The sequence below is a fragment of the Corapipo altera genome, unplaced genomic scaffold (assembly GCF_003945725.1).
Source record: "Corapipo altera isolate COAL_440 unplaced genomic scaffold, ASM394572v1 175, whole genome shotgun sequence".
NCBI classification, from domain to species: Eukaryota; Metazoa; Chordata; class Aves; order Passeriformes; family Pipridae; genus Corapipo; species Corapipo altera.
Window position 1 is genome coordinate 320,146 of NW_020884942.1, and position 18,380 is coordinate 338,525.

Here is an 18,380-nt window from a genome sequence, read left to right on the forward strand (position 1 = left end):
CTCTTTTGTGCAGGAGAGAAATCCCCTTATGGATGGCTTCAAGAGGAGGCTTGGAGTGAGCTGAAATAATTTCCAGTTTGTAGCTAAGACCTAGACACAGATTATCATTAACACTGTGAAGTGGCAGAATTTAGGTGCCAGTTGCAAGGAGATGCTGATCTCAAAGTAACCTAGAGAAGGGAGATATGAGAAAGGTTTCTGAAGAGTGGCAGCCATAGGTTGGGAGTCCCTTCATGTGACGACTGAAGTCACTGGAAGTGCACAGACCCAGCAAAATTCCCACCTCCCACATCTTGAGCGGCAGCTTCTCCCCATCACTGTGGCAGTGTCCTTCCACCTCTTCCTCCAAATTACTTGTTCAAATTTTCTCTTCTAGAGGCAGGTAATTTCCTTTCTCTCTGACAAACCTACTGTTTGTGGGTCACCAGTTGATAATTTAAGAAGCAGGAGACAGTAGTTCTTGAGCAACTTGGGTAACTTTACTCTTACTACACTAACTGGAGGAGGGACATTGCGTGTCTCACCCTGGAACAAAAAGGCTACTGCAGAGAACACACTCCTGTTGCCCTTTTCCATGTTCCTGTACAACTGTGCTGCTGGCCTTAGGCAATACACTGTCAGGCAGAGACCCAGCAGGCATTCCCAGAAATCCTTCTGCTTGTCAAAAGAGCTAAGGCTCTGGAGTGGAAGAAAGCACTAATGCTGTTTGCTTTCTCCACGAATGACAGGGCAGAATACATTAACTCTTGTTATCTTGTCTTGGAGATTGAAGTTACCTGCTTTCTGCTTATGATTAGCTGCACTCTCCTCCATGGTCAATTTTCCTACAGATATCCGTGCTGGCATGTCTGGTTCTTTGCCTGGGAGCTCTGTCATCAGCCGGTTGCTGATTCACGCTGATCCCTTTAACTCTGAGCCTGAAAATCTGTAAGTATTTGCAGGAGTTTGAAGAGAGGGAGTGGGCATTTCCAAACAGACCTCAGGAGAAGTGGATTACTTCCAGAGCAGAGTAACAGGCTGCAGCAGCCCAGACTTACGTGACTGGGTGCCAGGGAATGGCAGCTTATGGAGTTAGACACGCAGTTACACCTTGGCCACAGTTGGGCTGGATGGTCTTTTCCACCCTAAGTGACTCTGGGATTCTATGTGAGATACACATCAAATGGTACCCAGAGTTACGAATGGGAGTTTTGTTCTGATTGACAGTGAATGTTACACAGAGAAGTGTGTCATGAATAATTACTTTGGAATTGGACTGGATGCAAAGATTTCTTTGGACTTCAACAACAAACGTGATGAGCACCCAGAGAAATGCAGGTGGGTTTGGCTTTGATCTTTGAATTGTTGCTAGAAGTGACTGAAACCACTTCATTCTTCTGTGGTTTGGAAGCTGATTGTGTACACATGTGCTGAATAGGTGTGTTGTGTAAATAATCTCCTTCGAGGCTTGAAATCATGACAGAGGAGATAAATTATTGATTTATTACTGATTTATTATGCTCTAAGGTCTTTAAGTAGTTATGTTGGTGTAAATTGAGTGCATTTGTTCTTTTTATGTCATCTCAAAGGTTTTTCTCCTGGGCTATTTAGCCACAAGAGGCTGGTTTTGGCCTTGATCCTGTCTTAGTACAAACTTCGGGTTTGGCCTTTTGAATACCTGGGCAGCTGCAGGATGCTTTGTGTAGCCTGGGGTTGGTACATTTGCTGTACTTGAGCTAATACAGCCAAACACTGTTGATGTCCTGCTGTAGGAGATGGACAAGTTCTATGCCAGGGGAGTCTGTGTATGTTCCTGGTAGCGTGTGTTATTACTCAGTCATCCTCAATTCCTACCTGACACCTATTTAAAGGGAAGTAGTTCCCTAACACATATGGTGACCACTCGGAGTGCTTGAACCTTTTGGAAGCAGAGCACCTTTGTGTTTTAGGACATAGCAGGTATCATTTCAATGTGAGGTTTTTCTTCCTTCTTGGTGAAAGGGTAAATGTCTGTGCTGACTTCTTCTCTTTTGATTTGCCCCCTTAGAAGTCGTACAAAGAACATGATGTGGTACGGAGTGTTGGGGACCAAGGAGCTGCTGCACAGAACATATAAAAACCTGGAGCAGAAAGTCTTGCTGGAGGTGAGGAATTAGCATGCTCTTCTGTTCCCAAAACTGGGATGCCTAATTGCATCTCCTTCGGGCACTGTGACTTTGGCATGGTGATTCTACTTAGTGGCATTTGCCTGCCTGATACAACTAAAAGTGGCTTTTCCTGGTTCTGGAGGATAACTTGTATTTTCAGACCATAAGGGAAGTATCATCTCGCTGTAAAGTATTTGCTGTTCCCAGCTCAGTGTTCAGCATGGATTGTTATAGTACATGTGGTATCTAATGTGAACACATCATTTTAGATAGTAGGTGCAGTGGAAAGCTCTTTATTTGACACTATAATGTGCATCTGACTGGGTAAAATTACTATTGTATAGGCCATATAAAACATAAACAGGTAACTTGCAGGAGGAGACCCTCATCACGTAGGTGTTTCATGAGTTTTATTCCCCTTTCTGGAGGAATAAGCCACGAGGGTTTGCCAAGCCTCTCAGATGTTTCCTGTTCCTGTTAGGGGAAAAGAAGCAACAGTATCTCTCTAAAATCCATGTCTGCCAAAAGAGAGACTTGAGTGGATACGTTCTACTCTGCTAGGTCAAAAATAAATGGGAAGAAACCTGAATTAATGTACTACTAAGCTGTGTTGGCTGTTTTCTGTTCTTAGAGCATGTGGTCTGGCAGGAGGGGCTCTCTCCTGCTGGGCTGAGAGCAGTGTTGCCTTCTTTTCTGTGCAGTGTGATGGGAGGCCAATCCCTCTGCCCAGTCTCCAGGGGATTGCTGTACTCAACATCCCCAGCTACGCAGGAGGCACCAACTTCTGGGGGGGAACCAAGGAAGATGATGTGAGTATTCTCTAAGGCAATCCAGGAAATGTTTCTACTTACTGTTGCTTTTGAAGTCAGAGCCCCTGAGAACAGTACTTGCAAGAAGAGGTCAAGAGGCCTGTCTGCTTGTACTTTCTTTGGGAAGTGGGTAAGATACTGAAATTCAGTCTTCAGCAGCTTCGTACCCAGGCAGTCTGTAATGATTCAGTAGAAACATCACCAGACTATTTGGAGCTGCAGGAAGTGTTTTAGGTTGACCTTGTCACCATAGACTGGTGGAGAAGTAAAGCCCCTTGAAGGCAAAGGCAGGTAGATTTACTCAGAAACATTTTATTGTATTTATTGAAGGAGTACCTTCTCTGTGAAGAATAATTATTGCCTTGTGTCCTACAGCCTGTGTGTCTGCACTTATAATTTAGCCATTGGAAGCACAGTGGAACTATCAAGCCTCCTTTTTCTCCCTGCTAGTTCACTGCAGATTGTCAGCTTCAAGCCCTGTTAATTTTATACAGATTAAAGAGCACATTTGAAAGCCGACCCCCAGATCCGCACCAGTAAGGGGTTAAAGGAAACCTCTTCAACAGAGCTGTATGTCATCTGAATTCTCTCTCCCCTGTATCTGGCAGACATTTACAGCCCCTTCCTTTGATGACAAGATTTTGGAGGTAGTGGCCGTGTTTGGCAGCATGCAGATGGCAGTGTCACGTGTGATCAACCTGCAGCACCACCGCATTGCACAGGTATCACCTGCTTCTGTGAGCTCTTTGTGCCTGCCCCCCTCTCCAGCTGGTGACTTTGGAGCCAGCTTCAGTCAGTAAAACCCTCCTTTGTGCTCTCTCTGGTCCATGGGAAGAGCACCCACCAGGGCTGGAAATGAGAATATTCAGGGGCCATCTGAGCGTGGAATTGTTTGCTAGCGTTCACTGTGGTAGGAGTTAGACCAACAACTCAAATACAGGTTCTTCCAGAGACACAGCAAGTGCTCCCTGCTGCTCAAGGGCAAGGTGTGCCCTGCTGCCCAGACACAGATGCCTCAAGTAGCACCAAAGCTACAGCACCTGGGGAAGGGTTTTGCAAAGACAGAGAATGGCTCATGCTTTTGGAAAAGCAACATTTTAGGGCTTTTCTGATGCAGTCACTTCTTGCAGTGTCGGACGGTGAAGATAGCAATCCTTGGAGAAGAGGGAGTTCCCGTGCAAGTGGATGGAGAGGCCTGGATCCAGCCTCCAGGTTACATTTGGATTGTTCATAAGAACAGGGCACAGACCCTCACCCGAGACAGGGTAAGAGCAGTCTTGCATACACTCTTGCAGCATACACGTCTTTTTATGTCTCATATTTCTGGAGAATGTGGCAACAGCCACACGTGAATGTTATCTTTGTGAATGCAAGAAGCATATTTTGTTACACACCATAAAACTTTTGGGAAAGAATATGATCAGACTTGCATTCACCACTTGGGAATTGGCATAAATAAGGTTGTTTATGCAAGCTTATTTTACTTCCTTTTCTAGGTGCCTGGTGACAGTGTTTCTTAACACCCTTGCATGCTGTTTTTCCCACAGGGTGCCTGCCTCACCAACTACCACGGATTGTCTAGATTCAGATGGTTAATATCTTAATTTCTCATTACTGCTCAGTATGTGGCTTATCCCTCATTGACTATGTAAAGCAGCATCTCGTGCCTTATTCAGAAGTGTTTGTCAGTCTCATAATTTTCAAATATATCTGATGAGTACTAGCAGATAAGGAAGCCTCCTTGCTCTTTTACTGCTCATTTACTGACTGAGGGTAAGCCAAAGGAGAGGATAAAGGCTTTGCTGTGGCACAAACAGGCTTTATGATTCCTCTCAATTCTGTGACTGTCCACGCATAAACAGTTAAGTTGAGAGCAGCTCTTAATACTTTGCACCACAGTGCCCCTTTACCCAGTTTCCAGAGCAAATCAAGGTCCTCTGCAAAAGACTCCTCTGCTGAATTACAAGAAAAGAGAGAAGAGCAAAGAGAAAAAGTGAAAGAAGCTTGATACAGGCAGGAAGTTGTAAACATGGTAGTATGAAGAGAAAGCAAAGGTGGGCATAAAAAGCCACTGTGGGTAATGATCATAGAACCGTGGAATGGTTTGGGTTGGGAGGGACCTTAAAGGTCATCTAAGTGCAACCCCCCTGCAATGAGCAGGGACACCTTCCCCTAGACCAGGCTACCTAAAACCCCATCCAACCTGACCATGAATGTTGCCAGAGCTGAGGCAGCCACCTCTGGGCAACCTCTGCCAGCATTTCATAACCTTCATCATATGACATTTCTTTCTTATATCCAGTCTGAAGAAAGAGAGCAAGGGGGAACACGATTCCTGCTGAAATGGTAAAGGGAGGGGAAAAAAGGAGAGGCAGCTTATATGTGGGTATAGTGGGGAAGGTGGAGTGAAACACAAGAGGTAGAGAGGACACAGCAGCCCCTTGCGAGTGTGCTCTGTGTTGGGCCACATGAAGCCGTGGCTATGGTTGTGCCATCCCATTCCTCACTGCCTGCAGACCTGATTTTGCAGGCATGGAATTGCTACTGAGGAATAGGTTCCAGTCAAACCATGACACAGAGCAACACGCAACTTTGTCGTGGCCATGGGCTTATCCTTGTTTCTCCTGCTGTCCTTTTGATGATCATGGCACACCCCTTCTTTCACAGAGCAAACCTGTCCTATTCAGTTGATGAACTGGGGTCCTCTCTTCATGCATGTGACCCTGTACCTTTGGTAACATTTTTCAAATGTGATTTTGGATATATAGTTTCCTAAACTGAAGATGGAAAAAATTCCCTTATGTGGCCTCATCTGGACCAGTGAAGAGTCGTCAGCAGGACTGAGATCAGGTAGCTTGCACTGAGCTGACAGAGCTGACTGAGCCTGACAAAGTCCTGGAGGAGGGACAGTAGGGGAAGGGATTACTTTACCACAGGGTTCCACAGTTTTCATTCTCACTGTATTCAGTTTTGATCCTTCTGCACTGGATCTGTTTTGGTTCTTCCCACACCACTAGCTGCTGCCAGGAATATCAGTAAGGGTGCAAACAGGACAGGTCCTAGCTCTGAGTTCAGCTGCTTGATCCACCAGTTCCTAGGGAAACACCATTTACTTCCAGATATGGAGGAGCCTTGAACATTTTTAATTTCAGTCTCTGAAGTGTTACAGTAATAGTGAAGTGTAGAAGTGATAGAGCTACTCAAAGAAAAGGCTGCCAGCAGTAGGAAATGGATGGATTTTTACTAGTCTGGCCCTTGGAACTGGCCTACCAATTTTGACTAAAACTATGCTTAAACAAAAATTAAAGCAAAGCAAGCATGTGGCATGGAAAACTTCAGTCCACCCAGCTAGTTAGCAAAGTTCTAGGCATCTCAGCAGCTGGGTCCTGCAATGAAAAGTGTCTGGACCAGATCTACATGTTTTACTGGTGTAGGCACAATCGTTGGGTTTTTACAGGAGCTTCGCAAGGTACCTGATAGTTTGCTTGTTGTGTTTTTAGGCATTTGAGAGCACCCTCAAGTCCTGGGAGGACAAACAGAAGTGTGAGTTGTCCCGACCCTCCTCTTTCTCTCTGCAACCAGAGATCATGTCTGAAGAGGAATCCACTCAGATCAACCAGTTTGGTCAAGCTGCAGGTGCTCTGATCCACAGGTGAGACTCAACCTGCTTTTGGTGATAGAGCCCTCCTTTGGGGCCTGAAGTCATACTTCCTGTTCCTGGAGCTGTTCCTGTTCACTCTTACCCTTTACAGTGCTGGTCCATGTCACTGGGAGCAGCCTCATTCATTATGCACTGTCCCAACTGCACGAGGTTTGAAGTTGAATAAACTTTCTTAGGCCATTATGAACAAAAAATATTACTGTTGTGAGCAAACATGGACACTTTAATCTGAAAGAACCTGTTATCTTTGAATATAAATTACTTTTTATCAGAAAAGAAACAAAAGCCTCTCTGGGAGCTCAGATGACAACCTGGGTTCTTGTAACCCTGATGCCCAGCAGAGATTTTTTGGAAGAAATCACTGTATGCTCATCTGTTCATCCTTTAGTCAGACATTCTGCACCTTGGTCTGGGCTTCTGAGAGAAAATTCCCAGAATCATCAGAGTTAATTAAGTTGCCCTAAGTGCAGCTGCCTTTCACTTCACCGTGGCCATACTAAAATGTCTGGGTTGTATTTCACACTGATCCCAATTTGTTTGCAGAATTGAACATGCACCTGGAGTTGTGCCCGTGAGATCTGCCTGTGTGTGCTCACTGTGGGGGGAGAACTGCCCTGCTTTGCCAGGGGCTGTGCCCCTCCTGTGCCCCAGCCCTGCCCATGTCACTGGGATGGGTGTTAGGAGGAGATCCCCAGTCAGAAAAGATCTCCTGCTTTGAGCATGTGCTGATGCAATCTCATTCTCTCTTTAGCATTCGGGAAATAGCCCAGTCCTATCAGGACATGGAACAGGAGCTTGCCCATGCTGTCAATGCCAGCTCCAAGTCTATGGACAAAGTCTACGCTAAATCCAAGTCTACAGAGGTACGTCACTCACTTGGCATTTCCCATTTTGTCCTCGCTCCATAGCTCTTGGTTTTCCTTTCTGATTGACCAAAAGTAGGCCCTGCTTGTGTAAGACTTCTTCCTTTTGACTGCTCAGACTTCTGCACTATCAGGCTTAACTTGTGCATGAATTGCTTCCCTGCAGGGTCTGAACTGCAGCCTCGTGGTAGAGTTGGTGAATAATGTCAAAGCCCTGCACAATGAGACAGAGCTGCTGCTGGCAGGCAAGATGGCTCTGGTAAGGAGCACAAAGCAGGAGGAAAGCAACCTCTCACTTCCTCCCCTCTCCTCCTGTTACCTTGGCATAACATTTTGCTGGTCTTGGGCTTCCTTGTCTTTGTAACTCTACAGTCAGTTTAAATGTTATCCAGGAATTAGGATGATTTTGCTACATGGGTATGATGAGCAGTCAAGGTAGACTCTGTGGAGTTCGGAGCTCAGAAGAGATGAGAATCGTTGGCTTGGTAAGGTCTGGACAGAGTACTTGCTGTGCACTTCCTTTTATAAGGAGGAACTGCTTTGTTAGCTAGGGATTTTGAGGCAAGGGCCTGACTGTGTGTTCCACCATGTGGTTTTAACTCTGCTCTCTTTCCATTTCTCATCTAGCAATTAGATCCTCCCCAGAAGGAGCAGCTCCAGGCAGCCCTGGCAGACATGGACCTCCAGCTGAGGAAATTGGCAGACATCCCTTGGCTGTGGCAGCTTATGGAGCCCTGTGATGAGGAGGTGAGGAGAACCAGGGCTATTTTTTCCCTAGCTGTTCTCTTTTTCCCTAGTTGGCCGTGACTGTATGACTGATGTGAGAAAACGTCATTAAGAAGGAAACTCAGCTCCCCAGGGCTAAAGAAAGTAATTTCCTGCTAAGATCCCTTGGCTGACATGGGATCAACTTTCTCTACTTCCTTTCCTTTCTTGATCAGAATGAGTTTAGAATTTTTTTTCCCTCTCTTACAAGGTCGTGGAGCTGAGCTTGACAGTGGTTGTTGCTCTTGGTTCATTCCAATCAATTTATAACTGAGAGCCTGATTTTCCCTTTCTGTTCTTGCAGAACCAGATGCTGGATTATTCTAAACGCAGCCGCAGTGGCAAATTCCGCCTGGTGACCAAGTTTAAAAAGGAGAAGAACAACAAAAATAAGGAGACTCATAGTAGCATGGGACTGCCGGGTACCCAGTCTGCTCATTCACTGTGTCTCTTTGTTACACTACCTCTTCTTTGTCTGTCTCCTCACACATTCCTCCTGTTTCACCTGCATCTGCCTTTTCTTGGAGGTCCACTCAGTCGTCTTCATGTGGCAGAGTAGCTTGTTGCTCCTTTTTGAGTCATGATCCCCCAGTACCACGCAAACATTCCTGAGCAGGAACAGGAGGTACCCTCTGAAGAATTCTCTCTACATATTTCCAGGGATATTTCAGGGGGTGTTTAGGGAAGCGAATTTGAGGATTTTGGCATTTAAAGTATCAAAATGACTGTGGGGCCCAAGTCCGCATAACTCCAGTTTCTTCACTGCTAATTCTCTGTGATATGGTAAATGTTGTTTTCTCATTGATTCACCTTCAGGCTTTAATCAAGTTTCATGTCTAGTTGGTTGGGCATCAGCATCACCACAGGTGCACCCTGACCTTTAATCCTACTGGTAACTAGATAAAAACTGGCCATGAATCAACAAGTTGCCATTCAAGATACTTTCTCTCCAAATTGGGTTAGTTGATTTTTGGTTTGTGCTCTCCTTATGAAGGCTTTCTTCTAAAATTCAGAAGTACTACCTGTTCTGTGGGCTCCTGGGTCCTGTCCTCTGCCATGGAGTTGTGGGTACAGTCTCCTTCTCTCTGACAGGCTGGTGTTCATTCGTTGCCTCCTAGAACTTGAAAACTTTATTATTCTCTTAGTTAGAGGCTGTGCAAGAAGGTGGAAGTCTAAACCTCTAAACTCCTCCTCTTTTCCTCAGACAAGGGGGAGAGAGTTTGCCATTCTGTTTACTGGGCACGAGTGATTGTACATAATAGCAAAGTAATCTGGGCTGTGATTCTTTATCATGTATTTTATGAACCTGTTGTTTTGTACACAGAAGAGTATCAGTGAATTGACTCTTCTAAAGCATGGGGGTAAACTTTAAAAAACATATCCAATCCCATAAAAACAAACATGCACTCCCTCCTGGCTGTACCACAGCAAGCCTCTACTTAAGGGAACACCTCTTACCTTTCTCTGTCCTACCTCTTTCGTTTGAGATCGTAGGTCATGCTGCCCTCCCCTTGGTTTGAGGCTGTGGTCCTGGCTGCCCTCCTCCTCTGGCACTCAGTGCTGTGGTGTCCTCATCTCTCACTGTCTCCTGGGATTCTGGGTACTCAATGCACTCCTGCTTTTCCATCTCTGACAGTTCACCTCTGGGGAACGGAGGAGGTTGCGGCCTGGCTTGAGCATCTCAGTCTTTGTGAGTATAAGGATATCTTCATCCGCCATGACGTCCGGGGCTCTGAGCTCCTGCACCTCGAGCGGAGGGACCTCAAGGTACTTTCATGGTTGGCTCATGAGAAATAGCCAGCTGCATCTGCATGACTTCTGTGCTGAATGTGCTTGGAAGTGGTCTGCCTGCTGTTCATTCCAGTGCCCTGGCGAGACGAACAGGGTCATTGCAGTCTCATCTTATTTTCTCACTGGTTTAGGTCACCTGGTTTTTTAATAGTAGGGAGGTAGAAGAGGTAGTTGAGGGACCAGCTGTCCAGTTCTACCACAGTCTTCTAGAGATATGATACAGTCCAGCATACAGATTGCAGATAGTGTTCTTGAGAGTCTCTGATTTTAATGATGGAACTTTTCAACTTCTCGGCTACTGTCCCATCTTTGCAGAACGTGCTGTGATTGGCAGAATTTGATTCTTACTGTGCAGTGACTGGACAAATAGTTCATCACACTTCTTTGTTACCAGAAAAAGTGATTGTGCCCTTTTATGAGGCTCATAGACAGAGAGAATCTTTTTTAATAGTGCTTAGCAATCACACTGCCCAACTTTTCATCTCCTCACCAGGAGACGCTGTCTCTATGGAGAGAACTTGAAAGTGCTTTGTATGTGCAAGAGACTTATGTCATCATTGTGGTCACTTGCATAGAGCAGGAAAACACTTATGAAGTGGTTTGTGGCATTTGTCAAAGGCTCCTTGGATCTCATGTGTGATTTTGACTGTGTTCCCATTGGGAGGTTTGCTGTGACCTGTGTAGCTGATCCCTCCACATGCCATCCAGCTGCAGCCTGGGTTTTTTTGCATGGTAACCAGTTATTTGATGTGACTGGTTGGTTGTTCCTGCATGTTTTGGCTGCTAGCTTAGGTCCTTGATCTGTGTGCTCTTTCTGTTCTCTCAGTCTTTGACAGCCAAAGCAATTTGTGTTTCTGGCTAACAGTTGTTTCTCTACACTTCTCTGTGCCTGCTCTGCATTCCTTAGTAGCTTTTTGACATGTGGTTGGAGGTGCTGTATATAACCCTCAGGTTTGTTATCTTTCTGGTTGGTTTTCTCCTCTCTTTGTAACTGGCTGACTAGTTTGTAACCATTGCTTGGCCACCTGGAGTTCCCCCCTGCCTTTCTCTGAAGGTAAGGTTTTCTCTTTTCTTCCAGGACCTGGGTGTGACCAAAGTGGGTCACATGAAGAGGATCCTGCACGGGATCAAGGAGCTGAGCCGGAGCACTTCTGCCAGCGAGGCTTAGCCTCTGTTTTCACAGCCTGTGTCTACCATTCCCGCTAACTGCACAGCAGTCACCTCACCGAGCAGATGTGCTCACAACTGTCTCTACTGAGCAGCCAAGTTGGAGCTGTTCAGAGCTCATATCAACCAAGCATGGTGCTACTTTTTCCTGTGGGGTACGGCTGCATCCAGTGGAGAGGCACCTGATCTGCAGTCGGCAGAGCCTCCCGGAGGGAACGCACTCGCTGTTTGAAGAGCCATGTCCTCTGACGTGGGAAGTTCTGGTTCCAGTGACAGTGCAAGACTCCTGAGAATTGCAACACAGCTACCTTTACTGGATAACTTCATCACAGTAGAATAATTCAGGGCAAAAGATATATTGGCCAGTCTTAGTTCAGGAGCATCTGACAGTCTCTTCAGACCCAAAACTTTCCCACTCATCTCTGTGCCACACCTGTATTTAGCGTATATAAGTGGGACAAAGCTTGTCCTTTTGTCTTACTGCTCCCCTGTTAATACACCTGTAGTTGCATGCAGTTTGCATCCAAAATTCAAAGCCAGTACAGACCTCCTCCGATGAATATCAGTGATTCTCACTCACTTATGCCTTTGCAACAAACAATGCATGTGGTTCACCAGCTGGCCGGGCCTCCCACTGGGCCTGGCTCTCCTGTCCCAACCAGGGGCAATGGTACATTGTCAGGTGTTCAGGCATCACAAACAATTGTTCAGAAATTCTGGTAGTAAGAAAAGACGAAATTCTGGAGAGCCAGAAGGTTGCAGGAGATCAGCTCTGACATTCCCTCTTCTGAATTCATCTTCAGGAGGCCAGATAAAAGGGAGAGGAAAGCTAATGAGATGTTTGGGCAGCACAGGAAGCGTAACATAATGAAATGAGATATAGGACAATTTATCTTGGTGGAGAGAACAGAATGGTGGGCAACAACCTGCCCATTTAGTGCCACTTCTGTGGCCACAAACAAGAGAGCTGTTTCTTTGCTTCAGCTTGCAGTGCAGAAAACTGTTTCTGCCACAAAATATGTGATTTATGTCTAATACTTGCATCTTTTCACCTGTCTTGGTCTTAATGGCTTTTCCACCTTGCATGTCTCTCTTGCTGCCTTGCTCCTTCACTCCAAGGTGATACCAAAAGATTAGGATGGCTCAGTACCCCTGAGAGAGATACCATGTCTTCTCAAACATCAGAGCACTGAGAGAAGGAGGATTGTTACTGAGGACATGAGCATCTTAATGAAAACAGAAGTATGTTGATAAATTGCCTTTGGTTCCATCAACAGTGTAGCATGGAAAAATTCGTGCCTCTGACTCAGAGTTTCTAGGTGCCTGGCCCCAACTGGGTGAGTGTTAAAGCCCAAGACCAGCATGGATAGTTATATCACCATGTTTATCACTGCAAAGGAAATTTGAGAACAACCAGTGCTGTAGAAGTTGGGAGACAGCAGAAATTTTTAACTACTCTGTCAGTTTGTGTGTGTTTTATTTTTTTATTATTACAGAGTGGCACCTGTCTGATTTTGGCTGCAGACAGAATAGGCCACACACACAGTGGTAAAGAAGATCATTACCTGAGGACATCATTCTTCTTTGTAAGGATTTTTATCAAATTGATATCACCTTTCTAGTCTAACAACAAGCAGTCAAGTTAGCTTCTGTAAAGACTTGACAGCTTATAAAGGTTCTGGGCTGATTTCATTCTGGGCAAACTCCATTGGATTCTCTAGTATTTCACCAAGGATTATTCCAGCTCTCCCTGTCTTGTTCTAACCAGTCAGCCTGGTGAGTGACAGGTTTTGCTCATGAGAAGGTAAAAGAAGACTAATGTGCTTGATCCAGGTAGGAACACTTCTGGTATAAATACTGTGGGGACTGAGCAAGAAATACGTCCAGCTTTGCCCTGAGTTTGTTTTTCCTACCTATACACTGACAGTTGCTTCCATAGCTGTATTTTTATTTCTCAGTACAGACCCCCTGACTATATTGAATTCCTGAGGTATCAGATCAATAATAGTTGCAGTCATACTGTATTTTTCCACTTGCTTGGTGATGCCCAGAGCAATGTGTGGATGCCAATGAGAAGCCTCCCCTAAGGAGAACTCCAGGCTGCAGCCATCCTCCCTGCTGACAGTCCCAGGAAGGAGCCTGGCTGGGACATCCATGTGCCTTCCCAGGAGAATGCAGCAGGGGAGTGAGGCAGGTGGGAACTCTGGAGGAGAGGTGAGATCTGTGTTTCTTCCTCTTTGTGGTGAAGGAGCTGTTCTTGCTCTGAACTTTCCCCAGGCAACCTCGTGGTTAAAGATGCATAAACAATATGCACTTGCCTTGCTTGCATAATCCCTGAGGGATTAAGTTATTGCCTCCATAGAAACAGCTTCTCTCTACTCTTCCTGCCCAGAGCAACAGAGGAATCCAAAGAGTTTTTACGTTCAGGCATGTTCCTTAATTCGTACCATATCTGTCAATATTAGCCATCTGCTCTGAGTGATGATGCCTGCACAGACCCATCTTCATTTCTTTTGCTCTTATGATCTTTGTGCCAATGCCTTCAGATCCTTTTTGTGTGCATGCACGTTTTTCAAAGGGTTGAGAGCCAGTATATTCCTGTCTGTTGCTTATCAGAGGCAGGGAGGGAGTTTACCTTCTTTTAAGAGCTAGAAAATGGGATCCACATTTAACCTGAGTGCCTTTGAATATTTGTTAAGGTATAGATCTCACAAAAGGGCCATAGCTCTGTGTGTCTCACTGGGAATAATGCAGATTTCTGTTGCAGAGACTTAGTGAATAGATGAAGACAATTTGTGTTGAACATCAGTGAGAGCCATCTGCAGAGTAGGGAGCTGAACTCCTGGGTACATTATTCCGAGTTCCTCTTCTGGCATCTGATAATTTTTTTGTGGGAGAGAAACTCAGGAAAGACAATTATTAAAATCTGCTGCTTTGCCAAAAAAGAGACTGTCCAGCAGTCTCAGGTAAACACCAGCTTGAGAGAAGCTAGGACTGCACATATCACACAGTGTTTAGTCTCTTAAAAAATGCAACTCCCGGGAGAGCCGCGCGGCACCTTCTGTTCCTCATCCCTCCCCTTGGCAGTGGCTGCAGTGAGCCGGGCATAGGGTTCCTTCTAGGAGGAGGTTTCAGTCTGTTCTCTCTCGCTCTGGCACGGTCCTGGATATTTGATGGCAGATTCTGGGGAATGACTTTGGGGTTAGGTGGGGTTGCATGCAGTGGGGACTCAAGGGACGCTTGAAGCAGCTGCCAGCGGTGCCCTGCTCTGGGCTCCCTTCCCGAGGGCTGATCCAACCTGTCTGTTTTGGCTCGGGGGGATCTTCCTGCCCCCTACTCTGCAGTAGAGGGAGCTGTACAGAGGTGCTGCCTGGCTGGGCTGCACAGGAGCCTGGGGGCTTCCAACTCTGCCAAGGCCTTCAGTGCCAGTCCTGGGAATGTTTCTGCACCCAAATCGAATGGAGCTTCGTTCATTGTTTTAGTGTTATTTAAAAATGTGCATACTAGCGACCTGATTTATAAAGACTGTTTACAAGAAATATTTTGTATCTTAAGATGTGTGTACTGTAAAAAGAAAAAAAAAGGAAAGGATGAAAAATGATGCTTTTCTACAGCTGTTAGCAGTGACTGCATGTCCATATCATTGTCCACCGACTGTTGTTCCTCAGGGGTCTCCCCACCATTCCTGTGATCCTGTCAAAAGCATAGGGAAGCAAGTGAATCCCTGTACAGTCTTGGGAAGAAGGTTTTGTGCCTTAAGAATGGGACCTGCTTCCCTCCTATTTATTATGTTAATTTATACAGTGACTACCATGGCAATGTCTCTTGTATTTTTTTTTGTACATAGTTTACTGTTGATTGTTGTAAATAAGTTTTTCTTGTATATAAAGTAAACATGTTTCTGAGCTTCCAGTAAGGATTCTCTGTTACTGATTTTGTTGTGAGAGGGCTGCTGTGCCCATCTGGTGGGAACCAGCTAATAAAAAACTGTGCTGTGATCAAGTGGCTTTATCTGACTTGCATCAGAAGTTCAGAGCTGTTCCTTAGAGAGGAGTGAAATAGTAAATGGGAGTGTTGTAGATTAGTTTTGTAGCAGCTTTTTGTGCTGGTTTAATTGGAGTAGAAGACATCAGGTAGTTTATTTTCATTAGCTACATCTTGCAGTGAACAAAAGATGTTTTAAATGTGGTGTTTCTGCTGGTGCTCATCCTGCTCATAGCTCTGCTGCCTGCAAACCCCCAGCTCGAGGGGCAGACCCTGCTGGGAACACAGCAGGGTGTGTGTTGTTACCTCAAGTGTTTGCAGAGCTCCCATGGGTGCTGTGCCAGGGTGAGAGGGGAGCACTCCATGTACTGCAGGCAATGTATACAGTGACTGGAATGAGTGAAGGTGCATTTACAAAAATATGGGAGAAGGGAATTTTCTCATGGACGGTAGAAACTCAATGCCATAAAAGGACACCTGTAAACTTGATAGAATTTGGAGGTGTTTGGGTGAGCAGTCCGTAGAGCTGATTGTGATAAACTTTCTCTTCTGTCCATACAGATTGGTGTGTTCATGAGATGCTGACAGGAAACTTCAGCAGGCTAATTTAAACTGGTTGTAGAGTCCCACAGTACTGTTGCAAAGTAGATGGAAAGTAAGTTATAATGGTCGTGAATATTTTCTATGTGAAAAACACCTTTGTACTTGATAGTTAAATGGAAGTGTGGAGAGAGACTTTATGTGACAGGAACATGAGAAATCATACTAATGTTACATACTCTTGCAAGATGAAAATGGTAAAATTGATCATTACGATGTTACCTAGAGCAGGAATAAGGAGAAAAGAAAAATCCTATCAGACCTGAATGTAAGGCTCTTCTTTAGGTGGCACTACAGAAAACATGCAAAGAAAGCAACAGCAGAGGCAGAAGATACTCTTACTTCTCTGATACAGGTAATTTGTTTTGGACTTTTTTTTAAGTATGTGGCAGAAGCCAATAGCAAAAAACACATTGCCCCACTCAGTGTCTCATTGCTGAGATGTCAGACCTGCTCAGGGCTGCCATCGTCTTGGTTTGACTTAACTACCACATGGATCTCAGGAGTGGATGGGAAGAGAGGTGTACTGTGAAGATCTTGAAGTGCCAGTGAGTTTTAAAAACACAAAGTATTCTTATTCTTCTGGTGTTTCCCTTGTCCTAGGTGGTGTTGGGTAGGGAGGGTTTATGTATTTGGGTTTTTTAATAGAGTGTAAAGTGTCTTGAGAAGGAGGTCTGCTCCAGCTGAATGGGCAGCTCTGCAAACTAACAGGTTCAGAGGCAACCCTGCCACTTCTCACCTGTAAAGCAGCTGCAGAGTCATAAGGTAAATTTCTTGTTTGGCAGCTCTGTGGTTGGGATGAATAACTGTGCACCTCCCAGCTGGGCCTGGAGCAGCTCGAGATGTTTAATTCTGAGAAGGTTCTGAGAATTAAGAACCTAAGAAGGTTCTGAGACTGTGGAAAGTTACATTTCATGCTATAACAGCTAAAAGATTTATGGCAGTTCTTGAGCAACTTCTGTTTGAAGAGTTCCAGTGACCAAGTGACCTTCATGGTAAAATACAAGGTCGTTTGTGGCCTACGGCTTTTCCTCCTGGGAGCAGGGAAGGGGTGGCCTAAGCCTTCTGGTCCTTCTCCAGGAGCAGGTTGGTTTGCACTCATGGGCTGCACTGTTTCATTTCAGGTGGTTCATTGAGAGAGATGATGGCTCACAGAACACTGGGTTTCTGCAGATCTTGCAAGAAATCAGGACCCAGGATGAGAGGGAGACCTTGGTAGAGCTGTTTGTAACAACTGTGAATCACAACTCTCCGCAGTGTTAATTTAAATTATATGGAGCCTCTGTCTTGCCATCCACTTGTGAAGTTTCCTCTTTCTCCTCTTTACCCTTTTCTAGCCCTCCTTAGAAAAATCCCTTTTTTTTAATGAAGGTGAACTAGAAAGCAGAGAGCCCAGCACTGTAATTGTTTAGATTGAAATGATTCCCTGGCATGCAAAACTGGGCAGATCTTGAGGTACCCTAGAGTATCTTTTCTTCAATCCCCTGCACCAGGAGTCATAAGATCATCTGATAACCCAAATGCAGGCTTTTAAAATACACATTTCTGCACTACAGTGGCAGGAGAAATGGGAAAACAGGAAAATAAAACCCTCAAAACACAAGGGCTGATGAAGAAGTAAATTCTTTCTGAGTATCAGTATAGGGGTTTAAAAAAAAGCAAGAATTTTTTAAGAGACTGACACACAGATTTGAATCTTCTAGATTGGCAGTTGATGTGTGTGTCCTAAATTTCCAAGCTATACCAAGTCTTAGAGACAGAAGTGTATTAAAACCCGTGCAACCTGTGTGGTAGCAAATGGCAAAGTCAGCTACATATATGAATAAAATGTAATATATGGTCCTACCTGTGTTTCCTGTATTCAGGTATGTTGCATAAACTTTAATTGCCACAAAAATCTGTTACCATTAATGTCAGTGGAAGTTTTCTTGTGGAATGGCTGAACTGAGGATGAAGGACATACAGCAGAGCTGGCAGTGCACACACCTTCCCCAGCTGGGATTTCAGATGCCACAATCTTTATTTTAGCTCAAGTCCCCAGTGGTTGAACGGTGAACCCTTCGTTTAAAGAGAGCTTGTTTTCAAGAAAGCCCATGGGAAAGTTTGTGAGGTGAAATGGAAAAAAAAAAAAAGTTTTATAAGCACTCAGTGCTCTCCTGAACAGTGTCAGGGGATGTGAGCTGAGATCCCAGGGCAGGGGGCCCACCTTTCACTGGACCCCAGTGGCACTTTCCCTGACAGAGGACCCCTGAGGACTCCTACCTGCACAGGTAATTTGCATGAAAATGCCCTGTCCTCAACATTAGGAAGAATTTCTTCACAGAAAGAGTGATTAGACACTGGAAGGGGCTGCCCAGGGAGGTGGTGGAGTGGCTGGATGTGACACTCAGTGCTCTGGTTTGGGTGACAAGGTGGTGATTGGTCACAGGTTGGACTCAGAGGTCTTTTCCAACCTCAGTAATTCCGTGACTGCTGCCCAGCTTGCAGAGGTGCTGCTGTAAACACTGTTCTCAGAGAAGGGGGACATGCTGGTTCCCCCCACCTCCAATGCAAGAAAACTTCTGAAAAGGATTGAGGGTTTTCTCTAAATGTTTAATATTCAGAATTCAGTAGA

General features: G+C 45.2%; 1 protein-coding gene across 6 annotated transcripts in view; it reads left to right on the top strand.

The window, feature by feature from the left end:
* DGKD (diacylglycerol kinase delta) overlaps window positions 1-18,329 on the top strand; it is a 61,538-nt gene extending 43,209 nt beyond the window's left edge. For 3 of the 6 annotated variants that reach the window (XM_027661973.1, XM_027661975.1, XM_027661976.1), the window contains 13 exons: window positions 831-927; window positions 1,207-1,317; window positions 2,027-2,123; window positions 2,828-2,935; window positions 3,544-3,657; window positions 4,066-4,200; window positions 6,436-6,587; window positions 7,348-7,459; window positions 7,626-7,718; window positions 8,087-8,206; window positions 8,529-8,646; window positions 9,861-9,991; window positions 11,094-15,181. In XM_027661973.1, the coding sequence (XP_027517774.1) occupies window positions 831-927; window positions 1,207-1,317; window positions 2,027-2,123; window positions 2,828-2,935; window positions 3,544-3,657; window positions 4,066-4,200; window positions 6,436-6,587; window positions 7,348-7,459; window positions 7,626-7,718; window positions 8,087-8,206; window positions 8,529-8,646; window positions 9,861-9,991; window positions 11,094-11,183 (1,478 nt within the window). In that variant the 3' untranslated portion in view covers window positions 11,184-15,181. Of the gene's footprint in view, window positions 1-830; window positions 928-1,206; window positions 1,318-2,026; window positions 2,124-2,827; window positions 2,936-3,543; window positions 3,658-4,065; window positions 4,201-6,435; window positions 6,588-7,347; window positions 7,460-7,625; window positions 7,719-7,851; window positions 8,040-8,086; window positions 8,207-8,528; window positions 8,647-9,860; window positions 9,992-11,093; window positions 15,182-15,727; window positions 16,122-16,890 lie in introns of those variants that run through there. The other 3 variants (XR_003530699.1, XM_027661974.1, XM_027661977.1) reach the window with 3 other exon arrangements.
* Window positions 18,330-18,380: the final 51 nt, after the last annotated feature.